The 26,365-nt window shown below is 42.4% G+C and overlaps 2 protein-coding genes across 2 annotated transcripts in view; both read right to left on the minus strand.

The window, feature by feature from the left end:
• MAN2C1 (mannosidase alpha class 2C member 1) overlaps positions 1 to 2,426 on the minus strand; it is a 39,785-nt gene extending 37,359 nt beyond the window's left edge. Inside the window, exon 1 of the mRNA XM_027858307.1 lies at positions 2,287 to 2,426. Within this exon, the coding sequence (XP_027714108.1) occupies positions 2,287 to 2,393 (107 nt within the window). The 5' untranslated portion in view covers positions 2,394 to 2,426. The remainder of the gene's footprint in view (positions 1 to 2,286) is intronic.
• Positions 2,427 to 6,469: 4,043 nt separating this feature from the next.
• Positions 6,470 to 26,365, minus strand: part of SIN3A (SIN3 transcription regulator family member A) — a 50,210-nt gene continuing 30,314 nt past the window's right edge. The window contains exons 13-21 of the mRNA XM_027858323.1: positions 25,407 to 25,645; positions 24,014 to 24,197; positions 22,738 to 23,311; positions 20,453 to 20,622; positions 14,744 to 14,917; positions 13,529 to 13,621; positions 11,392 to 11,486; positions 9,967 to 10,174; positions 6,470 to 9,102 (exon numbers count right to left, since the gene is read on the minus strand). Of these exons, the coding sequence (XP_027714124.1) occupies positions 8,872 to 9,102; positions 9,967 to 10,174; positions 11,392 to 11,486; positions 13,529 to 13,621; positions 14,744 to 14,917; positions 20,453 to 20,622; positions 22,738 to 23,311; positions 24,014 to 24,197; positions 25,407 to 25,645 (1,968 nt within the window). The 3' untranslated portion in view covers positions 6,470 to 8,871. The remainder of the gene's footprint in view (positions 9,103 to 9,966; positions 10,175 to 11,391; positions 11,487 to 13,528; positions 13,622 to 14,743; positions 14,918 to 20,452; positions 20,623 to 22,737; positions 23,312 to 24,013; positions 24,198 to 25,406; positions 25,646 to 26,365) is intronic.

Consider the following 26,365-nt stretch of genomic DNA (forward strand, 5'->3'; position numbering starts at 1 on the left):
ATGAAATGGACTTAGAAGTTAATTTTTAAAAAAGAGAGAGACAGAGACTATACTGGACTGCTTTTGGGAAATTGTGCAGTGCTCTCATAAAATCACAAATTTGGAGGTAGTAGAGACATTCAAGATCATTTAGTTTAATTCCTCCCATCCACTCCATCCCCTATTTATTTATTTATTCTGTGGATGAGGAAAACAAGTCCAGGAAAAATTACTGACATGCCCCAATTCACGAAGCAAATGGTGGCAGGGCCAGGTCCTCTCATTCCAAATTCAGCAGTCTTTCCACTGTACCATGAGGTCTTCCCAATAATCCAAAACCTATCGTTATAACCCCAAGACTCTTCCACTGATGCTTTAGAGCTTATGCAAATCAGGAAATAAGAATAATTTATATTGTGCTTTAGAGCTTGTGAAGTACTTTCACAAACTTGTCTCATTTGAATCCTCACAACAGCCTGTATGGTTGGCACAAAAGGCTTTATTATCCTCATTTTACAGAAGAAAAAAATAAGCCTGTGATTTTAAGTCAGATCTTGCCTGACTCCAAGTCTGTTACTCTCTACCACAGATACTGCCTCTTCATGCAATACAACAATTTCTGAACAATCAACACTATGCATGGTCCAAAATGCCATGGAGACATGAGCAATGGGCGTAAGTACACTGCAGGGTAGGAGCAATAAACAAGTGCGTGTCAGAAGCTAGGTAAAGCTATCATCCAGAAGATGAATGACCAACAAAGGAAACAGCTGTTTGTTCATCATGGATCCAGAGCAAAGGACAACAAACGGACAGCTGGAGTGCTTAACTAAAGAGAATGTGAAAATACCTAAAGGAAGGCACTGAGCATGTTGGGTATGGCGCCTATGGAAAATTCGTGGGAGAACATGGAAGCAAGCCACAGACTGAGAAAGCATGGGCCAGTGATGTTCTTTGTCTTTGATGGGCATTATCTGTATCAATGACATCATGGATCTGGTCAAGTATTGAAATATAAAGAGGAGAAAATAATTGTGATGCCTTCCTCAGAGTTGTCATGATGCCCAATAAAATGAGATAACCACAAAGCACTGTCAATGCTACAACACTGTAGAATTATAAGTTACTATTACTGTTTCACTTAATGCCAAACCCTTGGGAGGTGAACCAAGACAGCTGGTGAGCCATCTATTTAGTGGTTCAGTACAGGTTTGCAAGGTTGTAAGAGGTATTCAAGCTAAAAATTCCTTAATGGCACCTTATGTAGTAAATAATTACTTTATAATTTTATATTTAGAGTTTTGAAAATTATAGGTAGAATTAAATTTTATAGTTACATAACGTAAATTTTAATTTGGAGCTTTTCTGGGTGAAACTTATGATTGTGGTTATTTTAAGTGCTTGTCGAATAAATCTTAAAAGAAAATTGTGAGCAGCATATTAATTATCCATGGGGTTAACACAATGTTTTGGCTGAAAATGGTTGGAACAAAAATTGTTGGGGGACAGCTAGGTGGCACAGTGGATAGAGCACCTGCCCTGAAGTTGGGAGGACCTGAGTTCAAATGCGGCCTCAGGCCAAACACTTGACACTTACTAGCTGTGTGACCCTGGGCAAGTCACTTAACCCCAATTGCCTTACCAAAAAGCAAAAAAAAAAAAAAAAAAATTGTTGGAAACCATTGGACTAGATGGTTTCCCAGCCCCCTTTTGGCTCTACTGCTGTTTGTCGGTGTCCCAGACTCAGAATGGGCCACAAGGCAGGACCCCGGCTCCAGGTCTTGCCCTGCCCGCCGCTGGTGTGACCAAGGACACGGAATTTAACCTCTGCGCTGGCCCTGATGCCCTCTAAAGCCCCGTCCAGGTCTACAGGCAGAGGGACGCCAGGTCAGGGCGGGGAGATGCCTGGCGGAGGCCGGACACCGCAATGGGGTGGGAAACCTGACTTCCCCGCGCTCTACAGATGGAGAAACTGAGGCCGGCAGCAGGGACGCGGCGCCCCCGTCCCCGCGTCCCGGCCTGGCCGTAGACTAGGGTCACAGTCCCGGCTCTGCGCCTTCCCCTCTCTCAGGGCCTCTGCGCTCCCCCGCCCCTCCCATCCGTGCCGGGGAGGGGGCGGGGCGTGACGGCTCGACGTCACCGGCAGCAGGGTCGTTAGGCGGAAATGGCTCCGAGACAACACGCATTTCTTGGGCGCCCGGGGGGGAGGGGCGGCAGGAGCTTTCCCCGCCCCGGAAGGGGAGGCCGGAGCCCGCTTGGGTCTCCCTGGCCTCGGGCCACCCGCCTCAGGCCCGTCCGGGCCCTCACCTGCTCCGCAGGTTGCAGTCGGTGAAGTAAATGGGCGACAGGAACTTCTCCACCCGCTCCAAGGTGGTGCGCCGATGCTTCAGCACCAAGGCCGGGACCGCCGCCATCGCCGCAGCCGCAATGGCCGCCGTCAGCCAGCTCCTTCCGCTCAGCGGCGCGGGGGACGCATGCGCGGGCGAGAGAGGGCGGTGCTGCCCGAAAGGTTCCTAGCGCCTCGCCCCGCCCGGTCCTACCTGGGCTCTGTCCTGGAGGAGTCGGAGAGCCTTCGGCGCTGCTCGTAGAGGGTAGGACCCGGGGACGTGGGGAGGCCACCAGTCCCGGGGCCTCCTTGCTACACCGCCCTAAAAGCTCCGAGCCCTTCGGTGCACGCGTGGGAGCATCGCCTGCGACTTCGCAACCAGGTTCGTTTTCGTTGAAGCACGAAGTTGCTTCCCCCCGGGTCGTGCGTGGTCTGCTGTCCACCTCGCACCCACCGGGGCGGGTGGAGCTGGGCAAGTGGGACCCAGGCTCGGACCCCGGGCAGCGGATTCGCGATAGAGAGTGGGCGGCTCTTGAAGGGATTTCTCTACGGCATCCTTTGGGAACCGAGGCATCACGATGGGACTGATCACTTCTATTGGAAGCCTTCCCCGACCCCCGTATTTCCTATTTCCCTTATAATTAATTGTTCATCATTTCATTGCATCTGCTAATTATTTCCCACTTACCATGTATGCAGCTTCTTTGTATGCCCATTCGATGGTGAGCTACTTGAGAGCAGAGACTGTTTTTTGCTTCTTTTTTGTATCCCCAGTGCCTGGCACAGATTAAGCGCTTAATACGGATTGATTGACGTGACTTGCTCACGTTGCACTCAATTAGTAAGTTCCAAAGGTGGGATCCAGATCCCATCTTCCTACTAAGTCTAATTCATTTTCCAGGAGGCCATGCTGAAAAGGTGGTATAAAGCATTATATAGGTACCAAACGAATTTGTCTGAATCCTCGTTTTTATAGACACTAGGAGGGCTGGCTCACTCCTTAAGAAGCACTTTGATTTCTCATTCTCCCTGTGCTTACAGTAGGACCTATCTTAAATACCAGGTCGTTTTCTTCCAGAATTCAGAGCAGTAAGGTTGCATCATCTAACCTGCCCACCCACATTTCCTTCAGTCCCCCAGCCAGAGCCCATGGGCCAGGGTTCATTTTCACCTCCAGGTTTGGGTTTTCTCATCCATAAAATAAGGGAGTCAGATCCTCAAGCTGCTACCTAATTGTTAGCATGTACGAACAGGAGTCAGCCACAGGTTGTGACGTTACTGGAACCTGTTAGCTGCTCAGCTATACCATTGGCTCCTTGGATTAAAAACTGGAATCCCTCTTTCTCTTCTTAGGTTCAGTCAAAGCTGGGGAGTCAAAATGACTCAGCTGTTCAGGTGGTTTCAGAGTAAAAGTACAAGTATGGGATGTATGGGATCCACAAGGTTGGCGATGGGGAGGAAGGAACCTTTTATTGTAAACATGTCATCTTCAGGGCAGGAGGGACTGGGGGTTTCAGAGTGAGAGTAAGATGTCAATAACCCAAAAAGTAGGGAATAGGGGCTGGGAGAAAGGAATCCCTTATTGTAGACACAACATCTTCCACTCCATGCTGCAGGAGGGTGTGGGGAAATTACGGCTTTCACAGGAGCAATGAGCAGAGGCTGGTAGCAGTGAGATCATATGTCCTCACAGTTCCTCTGTGAGATGGAAAGGGTAGGGATGATCTTTCTCATTTCTTGGAATCCTAGGCTTAAAGCTTGAAGGAACCAGAGAAGTGAATTTCTCACACAAAGCTAGGGATCTAGATCCAGATTTTTCCAATTCCAAGTCTTGCATTCTTTCTACTGTACAACACTAGATGAAGATGTTAAAGTTTGAGGTTAAGTGGTGGGAAAAGGGAGGGAGAGAGGGAGAGCTTGGTTTACACTGAATAGTTGTCTTCAAAATGTGTGTTTAGAACCATTCCATGGGGCCCCAGAGGGTGAGAAGGATTAAAAGGGCAGAATAGCTTGTTTTCTGCATTACCAATGTCAAAATTGACCTTTTCAATAATCAGAATTCTCCAACACAAGAATGGTGTGAGATAGCTAATGTTCCATCTAGACAAAACCATCTGTAGTGATATATAAAGGATTCTTGTTCTGTTGGGTAAGAATGGCCTAGGTAACCAGGAAGATTGCTTAAAATCCTAAGATTGTGTCAAGTCAAAAGTGGAAAGTCTCATTATACTAATTTAGTAAGTATATTTCTGTCCTCCCCCCAGCATTCTAAGGCTTTGTGGAACATAGCATTTGTAACACATGCCACCTAAAGCTCTAAGGGCATAACCTTCTGTAACAGTATTTGCAGGACACCTTCCAATCCATGATCTCATTTGTCCCTCACGACATCCCCACAGAGAGGCAGGGATTAAAATCATTCTTATTCTACAGATGAAGGACTTGAAGAGTAATAGTAAAATGGTCTAAGTTCAGGAAGTATTTAAATGCCATAGGCAGGTTTATTGACCTGCACCTCATACTCTTTCCACTAAAGTATGTCAGTCTCTAGGAAGAGGTCCTTCTAAGTTGTCCTGTCTTCTCTCTGGATGCTTATTTCAGTTTTACAAAGGTCAAAGGTTGGAAATTTGAGAAGGGGCACAAAATGAAAATCTGTTCTTGGGCAGTCTTCTCTTTATATTAGTGTCTGGGAGCAGGGCAGTGCCAGGAGATAGTTTTAAGGTCAGCTAGGCAGTTAAGGTCTTTAAGCACAAGAGTGGTATTGGATGTTATATGCCAAGCCTGGATTAGCCTCTACTCTGTCACTATATAGATGTAAATGACCTAATAATTAGTTACTTCATCTAATCCTGTTTCATCATTTGTAAAAGGAGAAGAAGATATTTAAGGTCCTTTCCAGCTCCCCACACTTTTAATTCTAAATCTCAAATCTAAGTTCTTATGCTAGGTACTGACAGCAATGACCGTCATGTTCCAACCAAACCACCTTTTCTCTCATGTTTCCTGAACACTAGCCAGGCAGCCCCTCAGTGCTCAATCCTTCCACCTTGGCTTTGACAGGTTTCAGTCTGTCCCAGGTCAAAGTAGCTTGTGGCTACACTTCAAGATGAGAATACCTCTCCACCAAGGTTAAATGCACAACAGCACCTATAACAAGTGTATGGTATCCAATAGGAGTCTAGCTCAGAAGCAACATCTTGTCTACATTATAGTGTATTATCTATGTATGGATGGTGTTATGAAAGAAACAGCTCAAAACAGATGACGTAATGCTAAATATATGATCTGCAGATGGGCCTGAATAATAGTCCACTTAAGTTTGCAGCACACCTCACAATTTCCCGTTATTTCCCAAACATACTATACCTGGTATATCCAGTTTTCATTCTTTGTCCAACAAATCTTTTCTCCATTTTAGGAAAGTGTTTTGTTAACACCCCCAAGGCACGGAACTGATCCTGGTTTTCTTTGTTGCTAACCGAGTGCAACCTCTGGCAAGTCCTTCCAAAATGGACTGTGAATATGGTCCAAGCTACTGGCAGACCAAGTGGCATCAGTTCAGAAAGCTGGCCACTAGGTGATCATTTTTTTAAACATCAAAACTCAAGAAGACCCTTCTTTGCTTCAACATACTCATGAAAATCATGCATTTTTAAGTAATGCAGGTTTGTCATCAGAAAAATGTAATCTCTTCTTCCTTGATTTGCTGAAACAACGCTATTTTAAATAAAGCTGATCTCTTGGTCCTCACCCCTCCGCGTGTGAATGGGGAGCAGGAGGGTGCATTTCTCTTCAACAAACTGGACTCATTCTTTGATTTCTAGAAGTATATTTTGTGTGTGCATACGTGCGCACACGCAACTCCTAACCAAGACCAGAAAACAAGAGTTTGAAATTCTAAGGAATAATCCAAATGTAACATTAGATACATATTACATGCACAATTATGTTTCCCTAACCAGACGAATTAATAAGGATGTCTGGGAATGGAAATGGCCAATCAAGGGCAAGCTTTTCCATCCAAACCTCCAACTTCATCTTCACTTGAATTGAAATGAAGGTAACCTCAGCAGGTTTTTTTCCCTACTGGGGAACCGGAAGAAAAAAAATATATGTATACACCACACTTAGCCCTGATATTTTAATGGAAATACTGCACTACAGTCAAGTTTACAACATTTTTTTTATAGAAACCACATGGAAAGGTGGCCAAAGTCACAATACAGAATACAAAAAGCGATTTAAAATAAAAAGAAAATATTGCTATCTTACAAGCTGGGAACAGAGCTTGGAGCTCCAATGTCAGACATCAGGAGGAATGAAAAAGTCAAGTGTATTACCCACCCCTGCTTGCACAAGGCCTCCTTATGCTTATCTACATATTTAAAAATAAAATGTTCTTATAAAAAAAAAATCAGAGGTGTGGGGGATGCCACATCCCCAAAGCAGCCTTCCTGAGTAGATGTAGGGCCTTATTCCAAGCCGTTCCTGATGATCGTCTGCACCACCACTTTCCCCCTCCCTGGACCACCCTTCTCTTCTCTTTGCAGGAGGTCCTCCAGTTCACCCCCAACCATAGAATCCAGGTCCCTTTCTCAAACCTTTCCACCAGACGAGGCATTTAGGGAAAGGTTGTTTCTTCCACACTGTGGATCTGCTTCATCTTTCCACCTGCACCCCTCGCCCACATTTTTAAGACAAAAGATATTTTAAATAAAATAAAAACAGAAAAGTCTCGTGCACAAAGAGGCCTGTCTCCTATTCTTAACTGCCCACCAGCCCCACAGCCGACTGTTTGCTTCTTAGAGGATTGTTAAGCTCCAGGGCCAGGATGGTGAGTCACACAAATACTAAAGCACCCTGGCCAGGTGCTATAGTGTTTGTGTGGAACTTGGCTCAGAAGTCCAGGCTGATCAACTTCAAAAATCCCAATCACTCACCTGCCAGTATTACAGGTTTAAACTTCTATAATTAAAAAAATATATATTCCGTTAGTTGATTTTTGCTAATGAATTATATCACAAAATTTCTCTAACTCCCTGGCCCCATTTATATACAAGCACTCCTCACCTACACACACACACACACACACACACACACACTCACTCTCATATACTTGTGGGCACAAACACGCATACTCAAGAAAGTTCTTTGAAATACTGGTTTGGTACTTAAGATGTTCACCCTCTCTCCCCACTCCCCAATACTGAGAAGGAAAAAATAAATGAACACAACCAAATGGCATAGCTTGACAACTTCCTCCCAAGCGCTGTTTTGTTTTTTTTAAACTGGACGACAAAGCAGAGGCAACAGTTAACCAAAAGAATAAAGTTCCATCCTAAATTTTAAAAAGGTAAGAGAGAAACTTTACACTGGAGATAGGCTGCTTGAGCTGCTTTGTTGTATGTCCCATTCTGGACCATTTAAAGCAAAAATCACCTTTCCCTCTTTGGGACTTAAGCCAATGAACTGGTAGCATTTGACAAAACTGTGTTAAACAGTGTCTTTCTAGCAGGACCAGGGGTTGAGAATGTTTTTCTCATATAAGAAGCAAGCTTTATTTATTACAAAAAAAGGGGAAGGAGGAAGGGGAGAAAAGTTTCACACAAAAGCACTACAATGGTAACTCCCTTTGGTAAAAAGTGTAATAAATGTCTTGTACATCTGTTTGTAAGACTAAATCTGAAGCCACCCGGTACTGTGGTACACAAGAAGCTAGAACAGTTATGCTAGCACATCAAAGCATATTTCCTTTAATAAAAAAAAATTGACAGTATGTACATTATTTACAAAAAAAAGAAGGGGGGGAAATCACGTTAAAACTTCCTCTGTGTGCAAGAGTGTGTGTGAGAAAAGCTGGTGGATGGCACTAGGCTAGACTAGTAAACAAGCAGGTACAAAACAGTTCCACTGGAGCTAAAAAGGACCAACTGATTTGACCTTGGTGAGTCAGGAGCTCGGGGACCAGAAGACAAGAGAGGAAGGCATGAGAGGCAGGGCAATCATCAAGAAACAAATCCACAAGATGCTCCCAAAGCCAAACTACAGGGTCCAATTACCCTGTGGGTGATCTGGATGGACATGAATGACCCAAACAAAATGACATCTGTTTTTTGGGGGGGGAGAGAGGGGCCTTCATGGTTTTAGAATGTCTCTGAACTTAAAAGTCCTTTCCTATCAATCTTCCCAAATGCACCCCATCCAGTCGCGCACATAACATACAGTGTCCGGTTTGCTCATTCAATGCCCAGGCCATGGGGAATGAAGGCTCAGCACCGCTGGGGTGGGCGAGCAAAACCACTTGTCCATGCCTGCATGATCCTCAGCAGGGACCCTCCCTCCCTTTCTAGGGCACACCCTGGAGTCCCAGACCCCTGGGAAATAGGAGTCTCAACTTAGGTTTAAAAAGGATCCATATTCCCAAATTTTAGCCCACTGGGGAGAGGCTGTACCAGCTGCACACTAGTCAGGTGGCCATGTTGCAGAGACACAGTGAGGTCTGAAAGGCATCGTGCTTGAATCCTTGATGCGCGGGGACACACACGCCACACATCCATTCGCGGGAGTTACGGTGTCTTGAATATCGTGCCGTATTTGACTCGGTACTTGTTAATGCTCACAAAGTGCAGGGTCTCTGTGTCACAGGTGGTAGTGCAGGGCACCAAGCCCTCCAGCCCCTCCCCCATCAGCCACTTGTTGGTCTCAGCTGCCATCTCACGGGTTACATGTTCCTTGGTCCATTTGTCCACCCAGGCCTGGAACCTCTGGTGCAGCCGCTTACTAACTCGTTCATGGGACTGCGAAGAAAGTAAAAGATGAGTTTAGCACCCAAACCTTTGTAAATATTAAGTTGATCTTCTCTTTTGAAAAACCTCACATCCAAAGGGCAGCTAGGTGGTGCAGTAGATAGAGCTCCAGCCTTGAAGTCAGGAGGACCTGAGTTCAAGTTCGGCCTCAGACACATGACACTTACTAGCTGTGTGACTCTGGGCAAGTCACTTAACCCCGACTGCCTCACCCCCCAAAAAAACAAAACAACACCACCACAAAAAAAACCTCGCATCCAAGATCAGACCAGAAAATGCTGACCAGAGTTCTGGACACAGCTCAGGTCAACTGGAGTAAGGACTTTCACTAACTATTCAACCAAGTATTTTACTTTCCAAGGTGCCTCGCAATGTCTCCATTTGTCATTATTGCTCAATGGGGTATTGGCTACAACAATGACTAAATAAATGCTCAATCTGATAAATAGCTTCCCAATTCACAGACTCAGATTCAAACTCTTAGGGCTGAAAGAAATTCGGACTCATTTGATTCAACCCCTTGACCATACAAATAAGGGAACTGAAGACTGAAAAGAGGAAGTGATTTGTAAGAGGGTCACAGTAAGTATACCAATCGATTCCTCCTCTATTAGACACACTCCCTTGTCTCTGAATCTTCTCCCCATCTAGTATCACCCCACTCCTGTCTTTGAAGAGGAAGGAGATTAAGAATGAGGGAGCTTGGGGAAGAACGTGGGTGCCTTTCCTCAGACCAGGAAGCTGGGAACCCACCTTCAGGATTCTGCTGACTAGCAGCCCCGCCCAGGAAAGGAGAGGAGGGGAGGGGAGGGGAGGGGAGGATGCCACCTAAGTTGCTGAGTCCTTGGCTCTCACCTGCTGAGCACGCAGCAGAGCTGTTCTCCGGTACATGTAGTCTTCTGATTTGATCACGTACACCATCTTGTAAGAATTCAGTTTGAATCGACACTCCAACTTATCCAAGCTCTCCACGTTTTCCATACTCTTCTTGCTGTTTCCATCTTTGCCTTCCTTCTCTTGTTGTTCCCGACCACGCTGACATTTGCGGATCCGCCTTAGATTCCTGCAAACCAAAGAATCCCTGCTAGGATTAGCTCTTGTCCTGGAAACAGATTTGGAGAGGCTACCTGGGCACAGGGCCACCAGCCTGAGGACAGCCTGCCCAATGCCAAACACCAAAGGTCCCTAATGATAGAAAAGTCAGGAAGCCCAAACGCAGGAGAAATGCCTCCTTTGAGGCTCTGTGCTCAATACTAAGGATGTAGATGTCTCAGGGCTTCACTTCCATATTTGGGCAAGACAGCAATGATTTTCTTGCTCCCCTACCTCCCATTTCCCTGTTTTGAAACAGCTGTTTGGATCCTCAAATGAAGCATCAGATATAAATGCCTCTGATTAGCTATAAAAAGCAGGCCTTCCTGAAAACTACCGTGCTTGTGAAATCCCTGAATTGCTCATCTCCCTGCTGGGAGATGGTGAGTTCCTTGGGTAAAAGCAGTACAAACTTTAATAATAAGAAAATGTCAAAAAAGTAGATTAATTAAAAGAATAAATGAAAAGACAAGGGAGTTATTTAACATTACTGAATGACATCTCTCCTCTCCCCACATAGGGTATTCATGCCCTTACCTGAGGGTGCTCTGCCCAAAGGAAGGTAAATTTTGATGGCTGAAACCTACCTAGGTATCTTGGGGTTTATTACTGGCTAGATTTCTTTCTTAAAAACCATGTCTTAAACCCAGTTCACTCAGGCTCTCTTTGATTGGTCGACAATAGGTCCCTGCCCAAGCACCACTTAATGGTAACTTTTTGGGGCCCTGACGGGTCAGAGTGAATATAAATAGTAATTGTTTCATTTTAGGCTACAAACAACCCTGAAGGTCTTCCCCTCCCAATTTAATTTTTTTTTAATTAAAGGAGCCATCCCTTGGCTCACTTTTTAAATAGCCCTAATCACTGAATCAGTGTTGCCTCAGTCAAAGTGAGAACTTGGAAAGACCTTAACTTAAAAAGGCCAAGGTCTCCCACTGCAGCCTGATCTATATCTGGCCACTGGACACAGAAGGCTTTGGAGAAGATAGTGAGACTGGTGACTCTGCACAGCCCTCCCTCACTTAAATCCAATTCACTTGCAAGTCATGGCATCATGTTCTTGATGTCATGGTCCTCTTTGAGAATGAAGGACAAACCACAACCACAACAACAACCTGAAAGACATCTACTCTACTCTGATCAAATATAATTTCATGTTCTTTACCAGACACAGCATGTTTCACTCACCTTGGCAGAAATACTGGCTTCTGGGCCAGATGTTCTCTGAGTTCTGGGGAGGTAGTATCTGAGTTTACATAGCGCTCGACATAGTCCGACCATCGCTATAAGTGGCATATGAAAGAAAGAAATTTTTTTATAAAGGTTGTCACCATTCAAATTTAATTGCCATAACTTCATAAACATTCTAGAAAAGTCCAAAATCTGTATAACTCAAAATTTTAATTGAATGCCTACACACAACAAAAAATGCTCATAATTAGTTGTGACAGAAAATATTGTCTCTTCTCACATTATGAAATTAAGTGGGGAGGGGAGGATCCATTACTGATGAAGGCATAACGTGATATGAGAATAACTATTAGAAGAATCACTTCATTTAATCATGTATATTCCTTGGGGGTGATTAAAGATGTGTATGACATGTTCATGCCTTCAAGGAGCTTGACCTTTAGTTAGTAAGGTCATAGTGGATAGGATTTTGTAAATAATCTGGTCCACCCCTTTTATTTTATAGATAAATACATTGAAAAAGGCTAAGCCCAGGCTCACAGAGACAGTAAATAAAAGGGCACTTGGATTCATGCCCAGGGCCTCTGACTACCAATCCAGTACCCATATCCATGAAAAAGAATGACACAAATAACATAATGAAGTGTGGAAATCCACATGGCAAACCCAGTGTGTGCCTCATTCAGGCCAAAGATATGGGGAAGGCCTCAGACAGCAGGAGTGGCATTCCTACACTGGAAGCAGGTCTTGGTCCTCCTGATGAATGGTTGCTGTCTTTCAAGTCATTAAGTACATACTGGTCTGTTTCGCTGTGGTATTCCCCCAGGAGAATTTAGTTCTTTGAGAGGAAGGAATGCTTTGTTTCTACATATCCAACCACCACCCTAGTTCAGGCCTCCTCTCTTTTCCTTTGGACTGTATCTCAGTAGCCTAGGTCCTAATTAATCTCCCTTTCTCCAGGCTTTCCCCTCTCCAATCTATCCTTCTCCCAGCCACCAAAGTGATTTTTCCTAAAGTGCAGTGCCAACCACAGCACTTCCCTACCCAACAAATTCCAGTGGCTCCCTACTGCCTCTAGGATGATGCAGCCAGACAGTACAGGATACAGTATTGGCCTTGGAAGCAGGAGGGCCTGAGTTAGAATCCTGCCTCAGCTGCCTATTAGCTGTGCGACTTGGCAAATCATTTAACCTCCCTCAGCCTTGGTTTTCTCAGCTGTAAAACGGCAGTCACTATGGTAGCTACCTCATAGAGTTGTGGGGAATCAAGTGAAATGACATGTATAAAGTGCTTCGCAAACCCTAAAGGGCTAAAAATAGTAGCAGTTGTGGTTGTTGTTGAGTTCTTCTGTTTAGCTTTCCCAACCCTTACCTACCTGGAATGTCCTGCTACCTCACTTCTGAGCCCCTCAGAATCCCTTGTTTCCTTCAAGAATGCTGAGGCAACAACTTGAAGGCTTTTCCAGACCCCTTATTATTATTTTTGGAGGTCTGTACCTCGACCTGTTCACAGTGTCTGCCCTATAGAATACAGGCTATTTGAGAGTAGGACAATTTCCTTTGGTTTGCATCCCCAGGCCCAACAAGGTCTAACACAGAGTAAGTGCTTTATAAATGATCTGTGGCTGGCCACTGGATAAATTCAAAGGCAAATTCAAAGACAGTAAAAGCTATGACTTCTCCAGTATGTTAAGTTAATCAACCAGCACTGTGTGCTTAGTTATGGCACTTTTCCCCCAGTTTACCCTCTGTTTGAGTTAAGGCAGGATCCTGGGTTGACATAAGTAAAAAAAGCTCAGGAGAGGCCTCGGGGCTTCCACATAACAGAGCTCAAAGGATCTTGTGAGGAATCTTGCCCTTTAGTGAGAGTCTGATGGGAGTGACCTGTACCTTATGATGGCTCAATGTTACAAGCTCATGATGCTGGGCTCTCACAAAGGGTGAAAGCTATGGTGGCTGAGGAAGGGACAGGGGTCATGCCACAGGACAGAACAGGCCCCCAAGGGACAACCCAGGGTGACATGTGGCAGTCCTGAGTAAGGATGTGGTAGCTTCAGTGGAAGAACATGATGCACACTGACTTCTATAGGAAGACAAGAGGTCTGACCTAGGACCTCTAGGTGAGGGAGTCCTACCTCTGCCTCTACAGGGTCATCCGAGTTTTCTTCCTCTGTGTCGAGAAGCTCGATTGTCAGCTGAACTTGGCCTCGGCTCTGAATGAACATGAGCTACAAGGGAGAGGAACAGAAAATTAAGCGATAGACTATTCCAAAAGGTGAAGTGACCTGTGACAGAGAAAGGAAGAGTGTTGGAGTTCAAAAGTTACTTATAAGCCAGGTGATGAGACACTGAGTGAGAGACAGAGAGAGAGAGAGAGAGAGAGAGAGAGAGAGAGAGAGAGAGAGAGAGAGAGAGAGAGAGAGAGAGAGAGAGAGACTGTCACAGAAAAAAGTACTGAAAAACTTTGACAGCTAATGGCAAGATATAATGAAGAATGTTTAAAATACAGAGTAGCATCTCACTGGTCAAGCTCAAGGGTCCAGCTCCAAGTTTACTACCAGCTATTTTTCTTATCTCTAAGAATGTCTAAGAATGTAACAGCAAAGCCTTTGCTGAAGTAACAAGACGAACCTAATCATCTGTTGAAGCACAATCACCTCACTGATTGGCATGAAGCTGCTGACAGAAGTTAATCACCCAGTGAGTCAGAAAGGGACTGCCCCACCTCAAAGTTTCTAAAACCAAATGGTCAACATATAGGCCAGAACAAGTCAGAGAGCTTTGCATGCTGAAAAGCAAATATAGTGTTTAACAACATGTAGACATGTCCTTTTACAACCCTTCTAGTGAAAATGTACTCTCACTCAGAAGGACTGTTGCAGAAGATTCTGATCCCATGCCTGAGGATATATCTAGATCAAAACAAAACCTGTCTTATTACTTCAAGACATGCCTAAGACCACTGACTGAGAAAGATTCCCATCCACATAAATCATTAGGGACAAATCCTTTTAGCCTGAGGTTTCTCTGATACAGTCCCATATTAAGGCTTGGACTGAACCAGAGATGACCTTTAAAGATAGTTCCCAGGACTAGGATATCAAATCAGGCAAATGGTAACACAGTGCTGGGCAATCAAGATTGGAAAAAGTGAGAATCAAATAAGATCTGTGTAAAACCTTCTAAAACTGTTATGCACTGTACAAATGAAAAGGTTAGTATTACTATATTCGCAATTTGGGGTAAATCATTCAAGTGAATCAAATAGGCCTAAGAGGGTCAAGTAAGTCTTCCAATTGGGTTTCTCTAGCCACGGTCCTGGGAATGCTAAGCCTCTGAAGAGCTCTCACCTTAAAGCAGTTCTCATCTGACATGAGCTGCTCTGCTTTACGCTGATATGTAGATTCCATGAGGGTTCGAGAGGTCTGTGTATTTAGGGTGCCACCCGTGGCACTGTTGCCGTTTTCTGATAAGTAGAGGTCAGTCACTTGTACACAAATCTCATCACTCACAATATGCTGGAGCTAGGAAGGTGCAAATGGAAAAAATATAATGAAAGAGAATCTCAGAACATGGACCATATATACATACTAAGTCAACAGCTCTACTCCTCTCACATTATTTATTCAACCTCTTCTTGTTCATTCTATCTGAGGAATTCAGAAATTTGCTTCTTTAGGGAAAAAGCAAAAGCAAAGAAAATAAAACATAATTAATTCTATAAGAACTACATTGTTATTGTGAAAGGAAAAAAGATGAAGCCAAGCCAAACCTTGAAGTGTCTCAGCATTACTGTTCATGCTTAGAAAAGACAGGCTAACTGACGAACTCAATGGAGTAGAACACTTACAAAGTATTTTAGTATCAAGTAACTCTGCATTCATTTAAGGACAACCACAAAAGACATTTAGATAATGATTAACTGTTGGAATTTCATGACTGCCTCATTAAATAAATCCTGCCTTTGTCGATTCTGGAAATTAGAATCTTATGGAATATTGTTAACTATATTTATATTCTACCTCCCACTTCTTTAAGTATTTATATTTTTGAAATTAAAACTCCCTGAGTGAAAAATTCAGACAATAGGGGAAAGTGAAAGCAGAAAATGAGCTAAAAGCACAAAGCAACATTCATCTGTGATAATTTTATTACTTTACAACAGTCTGATACTCGGGAAGCTTTCCTATTGGTAGAAAACACTATTTTTCTTATGGTGGCAATAATTATGACAACTCAGACTTTTATAAAAATATGAAAACAAGAATAAAAAATATTTTAAAGAATACTTATTAATTCATAACAAAATAAAGCCTGAATTCTAGGAGAGAGTCAGAAACCATCAGTCATCTCCAACTAACATGAGTGGTAGAGAAAGGTACATTCTTCAAGTCTGGACCTAACCAGCAAGTTAAAAGGCAGTTAAGGATCTCCAAAAGACTGTTTCTCTAAAATAATCAAGGACTTTTGATATCATTATTTGTGTGCTCAGGAAAAGAAGTCATTGGGAATACTAAAAGGTGGAATTTGAAGAGAAATTTGGAGAACCCAGGACTGAAAGACCAGGGTCCCCAGATACCCCACAGAAACACCTGTTCCAGCTCAGTGTCTTCTTCAGTCTGATGCCAGTCTGGTGGGCGCCGGTATTTACTCTAAGTGTTTCCCAGGGGCGGAGTAGCCTTAGAACACATAAGCAGGAGTATGGAATAGTGGGAGCACTGAGTTTAGAGTTAAAAGACTTGAACTGGATTCTGCAGTGAGCCAGACTTCATAGATTCAAATTCTGCCTCTGCTGCTTGTTTGTCTTTAATCCTGGGCCTGTTTCCTCATCTGTAAAATGTCTGGGCTGGGCTAGATGCCCTCTGAGGCCCCTCTCCAGCACTAGTTCTAAGGCTCAAAGATCCTATCATCTTGAGTGTGTAACTTATTCACCTTCTGGGACGGTTTTCCATTTCCCGACCTTCAAATTGACACTGTTGGACTAAATGATCTCAAAAGTACATGATCCCAAGTCAAACACTCAAGGTGTAGACTGACCAAAACAAGAGACCAAAACCTGGAGATAAGCAGCCATCTGAAATTCTTTCCTTGTAAACCTTTCTTGCTACAAGATGCATTTCTATTATATGAATCCAGTCTCCTTTTTTTTTTTAAAGTCATCACTTTTTATAAGGGCCATCATATAGAGCTCCTACACTCTACTGATATTTATTAAACTAGCCTTGGTATATTCCTTGAATATATAAATACAAAACAGTAGCACAAAAGTTCCTTGACGGAAAAGTACAGTTTCCTTCTTAGCCATTGTTTTTGTTTAGTGATGAAAGCCGAAATCTTCTGTTGAGCAGTTCGGACAGGAATCAGCGAGCAAAAGGCATTAATGAATGGGTGGCAAAACAGAATAAGGAGTAAAAGGAAGGAAGGAAGGAAAAAGAAAGTAAGGTCCAGGGAAGGTTTTCAAGGTCAAGGATTCTCAAACATGAAAACAGAAAACATCCAGTAGACAAAGAGAGATGAAAGATAGAAAGGAAAAGGATATAAGAGCTAAAGTCCAAGAAAGATGAAGGTTCAAACAAGCACAAAGGTGGAGCCCTGGGAAAGGAAAGGATATAAATGGGAATGAGAAAAGAAAAACAGTGGGATTATTTGAAAAGAATGATGAAGTGACAAATACTTCGAGACAGAATGAAAGGAAGCATGGAATAGAAGGCTTCAACTGATTCATGTAAAGTAGGAGACGAGACTGTTTGCTATGAATGAAGGACTAGAATTTATAGGTTGGTGAGTATGTTCAATGTAACCACCACTGTGGGGAAAAAGTCACACTGAAATAAATAATTCCAGAACAGCAGTGACAGAGTGAATGGATATACCACAGATTCAAACAGTTTCATTATTTTCTGTAGCAGATTTTACCATCCCAGGAGCAGGCATTTAGAGTAACCCACAATTAGTAATGGGTATGGCAAGGCACCAGAGGGTCAGGAGAACAAATGACTCTAGGAATCAGAAGGCACTGCTGAAAACAGCCAATTCTGATATCTATGCTAGGGAGTGAGGCAACTGAAAAATGAAGCCAGAAGGAACTAATGGAGCAGGAGATCATTACGATGGCAACAAGTAGATGGGGGAGACTTTAGATAATTAGAAAGGTGAAAGGTAAGGAAACTGTGATTGAAGGCAAGAGTTCCATGCATAAGATTTTGGATCCTGTCATGATTCAACACTGCAACTCTCAAATTCTGGCTTGGTAACTATCTTAGATGTAAGTCAATGACAAGGTAGATGGTGCTATGTAGAGAGGATGTGGCATCAAAACAGGTAGCTGAGGGAAGACTGGAAATGGCACTACAGAATGAAAGGAAAGATGAATCCTCCCTTCAGTGGCTGGAGGGAACAGGAGAAGGAACATCCTCCATTGAAGGACGAAAAGAATTTGGGGAAAAAGAGAAAATACTAAATCTATTTAAAATTTAGTGCTATGGCAGATTTCAGAAAAACCTGGAAAGACTTAGATGAACCGATGCTGAGTGAAGTGAGCAGAACCAGAAGAACACTGCACACAGCAATACCAACATTGTACAATGATTAACTATGATAGACTTAGCTCTTCTCAGCAATACAATGATCCAAGATAATTCCAAAAGACTCACGTTGGAAAACGCAAACCACATCCAGAGAAAGAACTATGGAGTCTAAATGCAGATCAAAGCGTACTAGTTTCACTTTTTTTCTTTCTTGTGGTTTTTCCTTTTCGTTCTGATTCTTCTTCCGCAACAAGACTAACGAAGAAATATGTTTAACATGATTGCACATGTATAACATGTATTGTATATGTATCAGATTGCTGTCTTGAGGAGGCAGAGAGGGAGAAAAAATTTGGCACTCAAAAATTTTACAAAAATGAATGCTGAAAACTATCTTTATATGTAATTGGAAACAAAATAAAATACTATCAAATTTTTAAAAATAAAATTCAGTGCTATGAGTCTGCTGGGTGATACTTGCTCTCATTTTCATAGAAACAGTATCAAGAAAACAAGTACAAGGTTGCAAAATGGACAAAGAGGTGAAGGGCCAAATTGGGAATCAGGGAAGGCCTGCATTCAAATCCTTCTGGACATCACCTGTGTCATCAAATCACCAAGGCACAGGTTGCCATATTTAATAAGAAATAATACTTCTGCTATACCTACCTCACAGGGAAGCTGAGAGGATCAAATAAATATACACTGCAAACTTCCCTAATGATTTAAGCTTTTAGCTTATGGATTTCACACTTAATGAATGGACTGCTCACACATTTAAAAATCAGCCACAAGCAGCTTAAACAACTGCCCATATCACGTATCTTCTGTTTTTACATTGCCTACATTTCCCTCAGCTTCACTTCCCCGTCCCAGAGAGTCAGTTTGCCTTCTAACAATTTTTATAAGAGGAAGAGAAAATAAATCAGCAAAATCAATCAATATATCAAAAAAACTGAGTTACTTTTAAATTACTTTGTAACTGACCTGGAAGCATTAATTCCAATAAATCACAGAACAGAATTTTAGAACAGAAGGGAATTTATTCTAAGTCAAATCTAACTAATTACCTCATTTTATTTATGATGAAACCTTACAAGGTCACCTGCGGACAGAGATAGAATTAAAACCCAGGCAGGGTTTTAATTGCCCTGTCCAGCATTCTTTCCAGACCACATGGATTTCCCAATTACAACCAAAAGTGCTGGAAGGAACTCTAGAAACCTAGTTCATATCTCCTTATTTTAGAGATAAAGATACTGAGGCCCCAAGAGGCAAAGCACCTTGTCTAAAATCACAGAGATAACAAGTGGACGAGAGTAAGGCTTCAAATCCCTGCTCTTTCCACTATACTCTGATAACACAGGCAGCAATCTATTATAATCATTATTAATACCTAGAAGGACTCCAGCATCACAGTCATCAAAGGTCCAATCATTTCTTAAGCACAAAAAGTAAAATTAGTTGTGCTGACAACTGTTTTCCAAATGTCACAATCAAGAGTGATTTTGAAAAAACCATACATTTGTTTTATCTAAGGTAGACACAATGAGAGATGCATATATACGTTAACTGCTCCAAGTTGAATTCAAGGGCCTTTAGTAACAATAACAAATAACTTGGATGAGCTAATGGAAACAACAGATACAATAGTAACATTTTCACCCCATCTAGTTGCAAAACACGTGGATTACAGTTTCCTGCAATATTAAAGGCCATGATTCAAGAAATAGAGTCAATGGATTGCATCCCTCTAGAGAATTCAGAGCTCCGGGCAAAGCAGAGTTTTCTGGGTAAGCTGTTCATTGTACCCTTATTATTATTATTACTGTTGTAAATAACTAATTTATAAAGCATCCAGTTAAAACCCACAGGGCTCTGGGTAAATAACAATTAAAGGAGTGAAAGTAAAACATAATCACCCACCATGACATATGGAAACAAAGGGAATCACTATGAGAAGAGATATGGAGGAAAAGCATGAAAAGCAAAAATCTGTTATAATATATTTTTTCCTTTTAAAATAAATTTCAAGTACTAAAATGCAAAAAGATGGAACTGAATGGATCTTGAGAGAAAAGGGAGCTTTATACCCATGGGGTCTGCCTCACCACACCAGCTCACCCTCCCAGCCTGCTAGTAAAAACAGGTCATGGGGTGAGGAGGGGCTGGAATTGTTACAGGACATTTGAATGACCAAGGTCAATCCTATTTCTTTCAATGTGGACTACAAAACAATGAAGCAGAAAACCCCAGAGCCTTGGTCAAAAGAAAAGGGTCAATAAGCAAACCATATAATTCTAAAAAAAAAAAATAAAACACAGATCTTACTAATAATATGAGAAAACAAACAAAAAAATTAATAGTCACCACCCCAGACCACCAAAAAGCTGCCGAGGCTTTTTTAAAAAAGGAAACTTCTTTCCTTGATTACTAGTTACAACTTTTTCTGCTCTATCTGTTCAAGAGCTCTGTGCGAAAAACTCTCCTTCATCTCCAGCCTTCATCAAGGAGTGACCATCCTTTTCTCACCTGTCTGACAATACTCTGAATCAATTTGTCCATGGTAAAGGCAATATAGGCATGGATAGTGAACATCTCTCTCAGGGAGTCCTCGTACTGTGACGAGTCTATGTTGCCGTCCAACAGGCTCCGTACCATATCCAGGAAGGCTGGGTAATAGTCTTCTACATCGACATCCACTGTGGGAAAGAAGCAACAGATGACTGAAATTTTGCCTGATGCCCAAAATACCAAGACAGGGCATTCCCTCAGGAATTCAACAAAGCCACACAACCACTGAGGATGGAGACAGCTGATATGCTTAAACAGGTGGATAAATGACCAGCCTGGCCTGGTTGAGAAGAGGGGAGTGAGTATGCAACGAATGCCAGCTTCTAAAATTAAATGACTGACCACTTTATAAAGCTGGCTACTGACAGGGCCACTTGGCTCTCTGAGTGATTTTGAGAGCACAAAAATATCTCAGCATTGAGTGCCTGCAACAAGTTTCTGGACCTACCCAAGAGGGGAATGCTATTTTCTGGGCTTGACAGCATTTGCAACATGGATCACTTGCTCAAAAGCTATTTTAGTGTGGAGAGAAGTGTTTGGCTCCAAACAGGGTATGGAAGGAGGGAGACAATACAATACTCAAGGACTGGGACATCTCCAGACAGAAAGAAAAGAAAAAAGGACAAATCCTCCAGGACAGCAAGAAGTGATCTGCAATTAATGATAATCTCCATATATGTCTGTCAGGATCCTTTTGTTTATGGATGAATCTTCAACTATGCACTTTATAAAGTGAATTAACTGGTTAGTACCAGCTGCATATCAATCCTTTCACCCACTGGCTGAAATAGAATCAAGTGGCTGTCCAACAGCTACTTAGCAACAACCAAAGAGAAAAGGTGAAGGTAAGAAAACCTGTGGTGAAAAATGTAATTGCCTAAGTCTTCTGCTTAAATTTCAATCTAAATTTCAGTACCTTATTATAACTGGTTGTTTTTTTTTTTAAAGATAAAATCAAGTAGAGTTAGGAACTGTTAATGTCCACAGAAGGCTTTAAAGATTATTTGGTCAAAAGCAATGACTGATGTACAAAAGAGAAAAACACAGACTGATAAATAACACAACTAACCTGAAACTATGTGGTACTTTTGTTTCAAAACACTGCACGACAATAAAGTTTATTCTCTGTGGAATAAGTATTAGCTTTCAAGATTGAAATATTCTAAGTGATTTGTCACTAACCATATACACTGGTAGCCACAAAAGGATTATTAGCTTTCTCAGTAGAAAATGAGATAAAAATTAGAATCACTAACTCTGTGTCTTAGAATTTCCATTTAATTCTAGACGTTCCTCAATCTTAAAACTAATTCACATCCTACCTAAAAGTATCTTAGCTATAATCCCCATTATCAACCTTTTGATGTGCAGACTGCGCTTAGGGAATAATGCCCAGACCTTTACAAGAACCTTCTATGTCTGCTCCCCAGACAAAAGTGAGTGATTCTGTCAAGGAATTTCTGACTTACTCAAGAGTACAGAAAGAGTCTATGAAAGAATCTTGGTTTGTAGACTAAATGTATAATTTATGATTTGGGATGTAGGTAGATAATACAGAGAATGTTCTTTTCAGTTCAAATACTGCAGCCCCTCTGCAGTTTCAGTCCATAATTTCCCTGACTATTTTTCTTTCTCTGATTCTCCCATTTCCTTTCATATTGTCCGCTTTATGTTCTTCTTCACTTGCAAAATAAGCATCTTCCTACTCAAATCTTGTTTCTGTTTCCAACTCCTCTTTGAGAAGCTCTGGCATGACCAGTAATGGCAATGGTCAAAGGGAAAAGGCCTGTTCACTCAGAAGAAAGAAAACAACTCTCACTGAGATGGGGCATAAGCCCCAAGAAAATTCCAGCTCTGCCCAGGGCTTTATTGCTCTTGTGGCAGAGGCAATGGATGGAATGTTTTAGATGACCTCCTCATCCCTGAAAAACCAGCCAAGGACTGTCACTAAGGGAGTGGTCAGCAGTAAGACTGGGCAGGGAATTCAATAATAACTACCCAACCCTCCTTTGGACAGAGTAGTATGGTTTTGAGACACAGTAAGGGAGACATTTTTGGACATAAACACAGTGGAAATTTGTTTTGCTCTACTACGCACATTTGTTAGAAGAGTGTTTTTTTTCCCCTTTTAAATGGGAATGGGAAGAAGAGAAAACAGACGCTTGTTAACTGGAAAATAAAATGGGAAAAAAGGACAAGTAACTACTTCACCTGTCCAAGACCCCCCCCCCCCGGGCACTCACTGGGTTCCTTGAGTCTGAGCTGCACGGCCGGACTGTCGCTCTTGTCCCGTTTTACACCCAGCACTTCCCGTTCCCACTCCCTCTCCCGGTTTTCTTCTTCAATCTGTCGTTCAGCTTGGGAACAAATTCTCAGCAACCTCAAGCACAGGATCTGGTGCAGCCTCAGGAAGATGTACCAGTTGTTGTTGACGTAGAAGAGGTTGTAGACATCGTCCATCCCACGGAACTTCTGGGCCGCTGTGTTGCTGAACAACAGCTTGGACTTCGGGGGGCTGCCGCCCACCCCGTTGTGCTTTTTGGCAGCCCCTGTGGCTTCATCCACGTCCATCTCCTCCTCCTCTTCTTCCTCCACATCTGAGAGGTCACCTCGCTGGGCAAAGAGCAGGTCTGGAATGAAATGATGCATGATCTGCTTGATTTTATACTTGTCTTCCTTCTGGATTCCTGTTTGCCTCTTTACATGGTGGATAATCAGAGCAGCTGCATCTTCCAATATCTGCTTGTCTTCATAGGCGAGAGAGAGATGAGGGCCAACAGGGACTCCAGAATTATCTTCCGTAGCCTGCTCTTGCCTCTGAGGTAGGACAGACACAAACAGAGCACAGCGGCCACAAGTTAGACGCTTGTCTTTGGGCAACTAACTCCCTAATGGCTACAGCGTAACAACAAAGAGATGAGACAGGTACCCCAATACTACACAGCATCACCCAAAAAGGACGTAAGAGTTCATATCTAACAGTATCGATACTAATGGCATTCTACTAGTATTAAGAACATTTATCAAGGACCTAAAAGGTACTGTGGGAAGCTTTGTCAGGTGATTGGGGGAGGCGGGTGCAAGTAGGAAGGTTTCTGAGCAGAGATAACAGGTGCACAAAAGTTGGGCTTCAAGATGAGTCTGGCACTGCCATGTAGGATGGACTGAAAAGGGAGAAGCTGGAAGAAGAATTCTAAGACTAGGATGGAGACAGCAGATACAAAAAGGAACAACCAGGATGTTAAGAAATATATCAGAATTTGGGAAAACCATTCTCATTTTCTTCTGTACCATATAAGGGCTTTTTACACAAACCAAGAAAGGAACACCATTCTGACAGTGGAATTCTGGTTCAGGTATGAAGCAGAGTAAATGAACAAAGTCCCTTCCAACTCAGATACCCTAATTCACACACTATAATCACAGATTAACTAAAATTGCTGCACACATGAGAACATCACAGATGTGAAGGGAGCACAGTGTTCATGGTACCCACAGAGGAGATGATTCCCAACTTACTTCGTCATAGATGCTCTCTATCTCGTTGAGTAAGCTCTTTGACCTCAGGACCTTGGTGTCGTTCTGTTTGAAGTTGATGCCCTGGTGGTCCAGGGACTTCAGGTAATACTTCTCATTCTGCTCCCTCCAGACCTTATTGAACCCTCTCTGAGCTTCTCTCCATTCCTCCTCTTTCATTTTCAACCTTCAATGGACAAAAACAAAAAAAGGAACCAAGGGAGTGTAAGCACATAGAAGCAGGCTCAATCAAGGCACCAGGAAACAGTTCTACCTCCTGCCGTCATCTGCTCAGGCCTTAACAAGCACTCTTATCTCTTGCTTACCTCTTGCTTCTAAACTCTTTGGAGTACACATCAATGTCTATAACTTATTTTAAAAATTACCTAACAAGGAAGAGACTCTACTAAGACTCTTTCTGTGAACCAATCTGATAGATTTCAGAAACTTGGACTGAAAATAACAACTCTAAAGAGAAGGCAGGGAGTTGTGTGAAAATTACTCAAGGACCAAATAAAAAGTTAAAACCACTAATGAGAATATAAATAAACAGGTGCCTTGAAAAGAAAAGGCGGCTGAAAACTCAGTCTTTGATTAGGTCAACAAAAAAAAGTATAAGTAACTGAGGAAAGTAAGAAGCATCTCTTATGCTTATGAATAAAAGGGGAAAAACTGTATTAAATGGTGAAAAGACATTCAAGTTACAGTAGACATAAACCTGGATATTGAATAAAGGGAGATAAAAGAGGCAAGAGTCTGTGCAAAACAAATCCTGGAAGACTCTGGTTTACTGAGGAAAAGTTACTTGCTAAGGACTTAAAGTTATATTTGGGACCATTTTTGAGTGACCAAAATAAAAATTTGAGCTAACTACCTAAGGCAACCCACTGGGGCATGACAGAAATGAAAATGGAAATTAAAAATGGATATACTAGAACTCTGTACCTCCACAAAGAAATTCATCCTGTACCTTAAAAGTCAAGAATTAAACTCCACTGGAACCCCTTTTCACAAGAAGAGAAAGAAAGCCCATTTTAGAGTGGTGCTCACTCTCCGCTACTAGAACAAACATATATCTAACAACTTAAAAGGAAAAGAAATGAATGTTCCCGGAACCGTTCAGAAACAACAGTGAATTTCCACTAAGGAGAAAATTCTCAGCAGTCGCAGACGGCTCAGCCTGTCACAGGTCACAAGGTGCAATCTGAGAAGCTGGACAATACAGAGAAAGCTGCTGAAGGGATCTCCCTCTACGCTGCATTCTGGCATACACAAACACACATACTCAAGCCTTTCCATAATGCCCAGGCTGTAGCAGCACATGCTCTTCAGCCTTCCTTTCAAAGACACAAGTACACTGCCACACGCGACCTTCTCTACTGTGCCGGGACCTTACCTCTTCAGAACTATAGGAACAGCAATGGAAGGGTTCTTTCTCAGGCCATCAATGATGTCAGCTGCTTTATCAGCATAGATCCTCTGGAGCGCTTTTCGATGAATCACCTCAGAGGAGCCGCCCAGGGTATTGTCTAAGCGGAATTTGGCCTGCTCCTCAGCAGACAAACGTGAAAGTTTCTTCTGAATCGTCTCTAGGACCCGGATAGTTGCCAGATTGGTTTCTAAGACCACATCAAGCTAAGGAAGAACAGAAGAAAAAAAAAATCAGCGAATATACACTTACTTACAAATTTCTATATGCCTCTAGTGGGGGACATCCTATGACTAGAGCTGTCACCTTTTCCTAAATATTAAATGTGTCTTTCATTAAAACACATCAAAATAAACTCCAGGATGCTAAAATCAAATCTTACAGATAATTTTTTTTTAAATCCATTGGCCCATTCACATTTAGCCTTGCCCTATATATAGTAAATTCATGCAATACAGTGTGAAAGTAACAACAGTTAATACTCTCAGGTATAATTTTCACCCTATTTGGGCAATATTAACATTTATTTTAGGACCAGACTGATTTTCTTGCACGCACTGTGCAATGGAGCTGTGAATTCATGGCGGGCCAAGGACCTGACCATCACTCTTCTACCTTTCATTTGGCTCCAGAACATAAAACACTGCAGAGCAGTCCCACAAGTTCATTTCACCAATGCTGTCCATACACATTCCCAAAATATGTTAAGAAACCTGCCTCATAGTGCCACCTATACATTCTTTGGACTCCCAACATCTATACCTACACACACCCACACACACCCACACACACCCACACACAAAACCACCCCTTCTCTCCTTACCAACATAATTCTTCTTCTCACTAGTCAAAAACTGGCAAAAGGGAAGTGGACAACCATTGAGAAGGGTGTGTTCATTAGCAAAAATAAATTGGGTTCCCTTCTT

This window comes from Vombatus ursinus, unplaced genomic scaffold (genome assembly GCF_900497805.2).
Source record: "Vombatus ursinus unplaced genomic scaffold, bare-nosed wombat genome assembly UNPS02000749.1, whole genome shotgun sequence".
Classification (NCBI taxonomy): Eukaryota; Metazoa; Chordata; class Mammalia; order Diprotodontia; family Vombatidae; genus Vombatus; species Vombatus ursinus.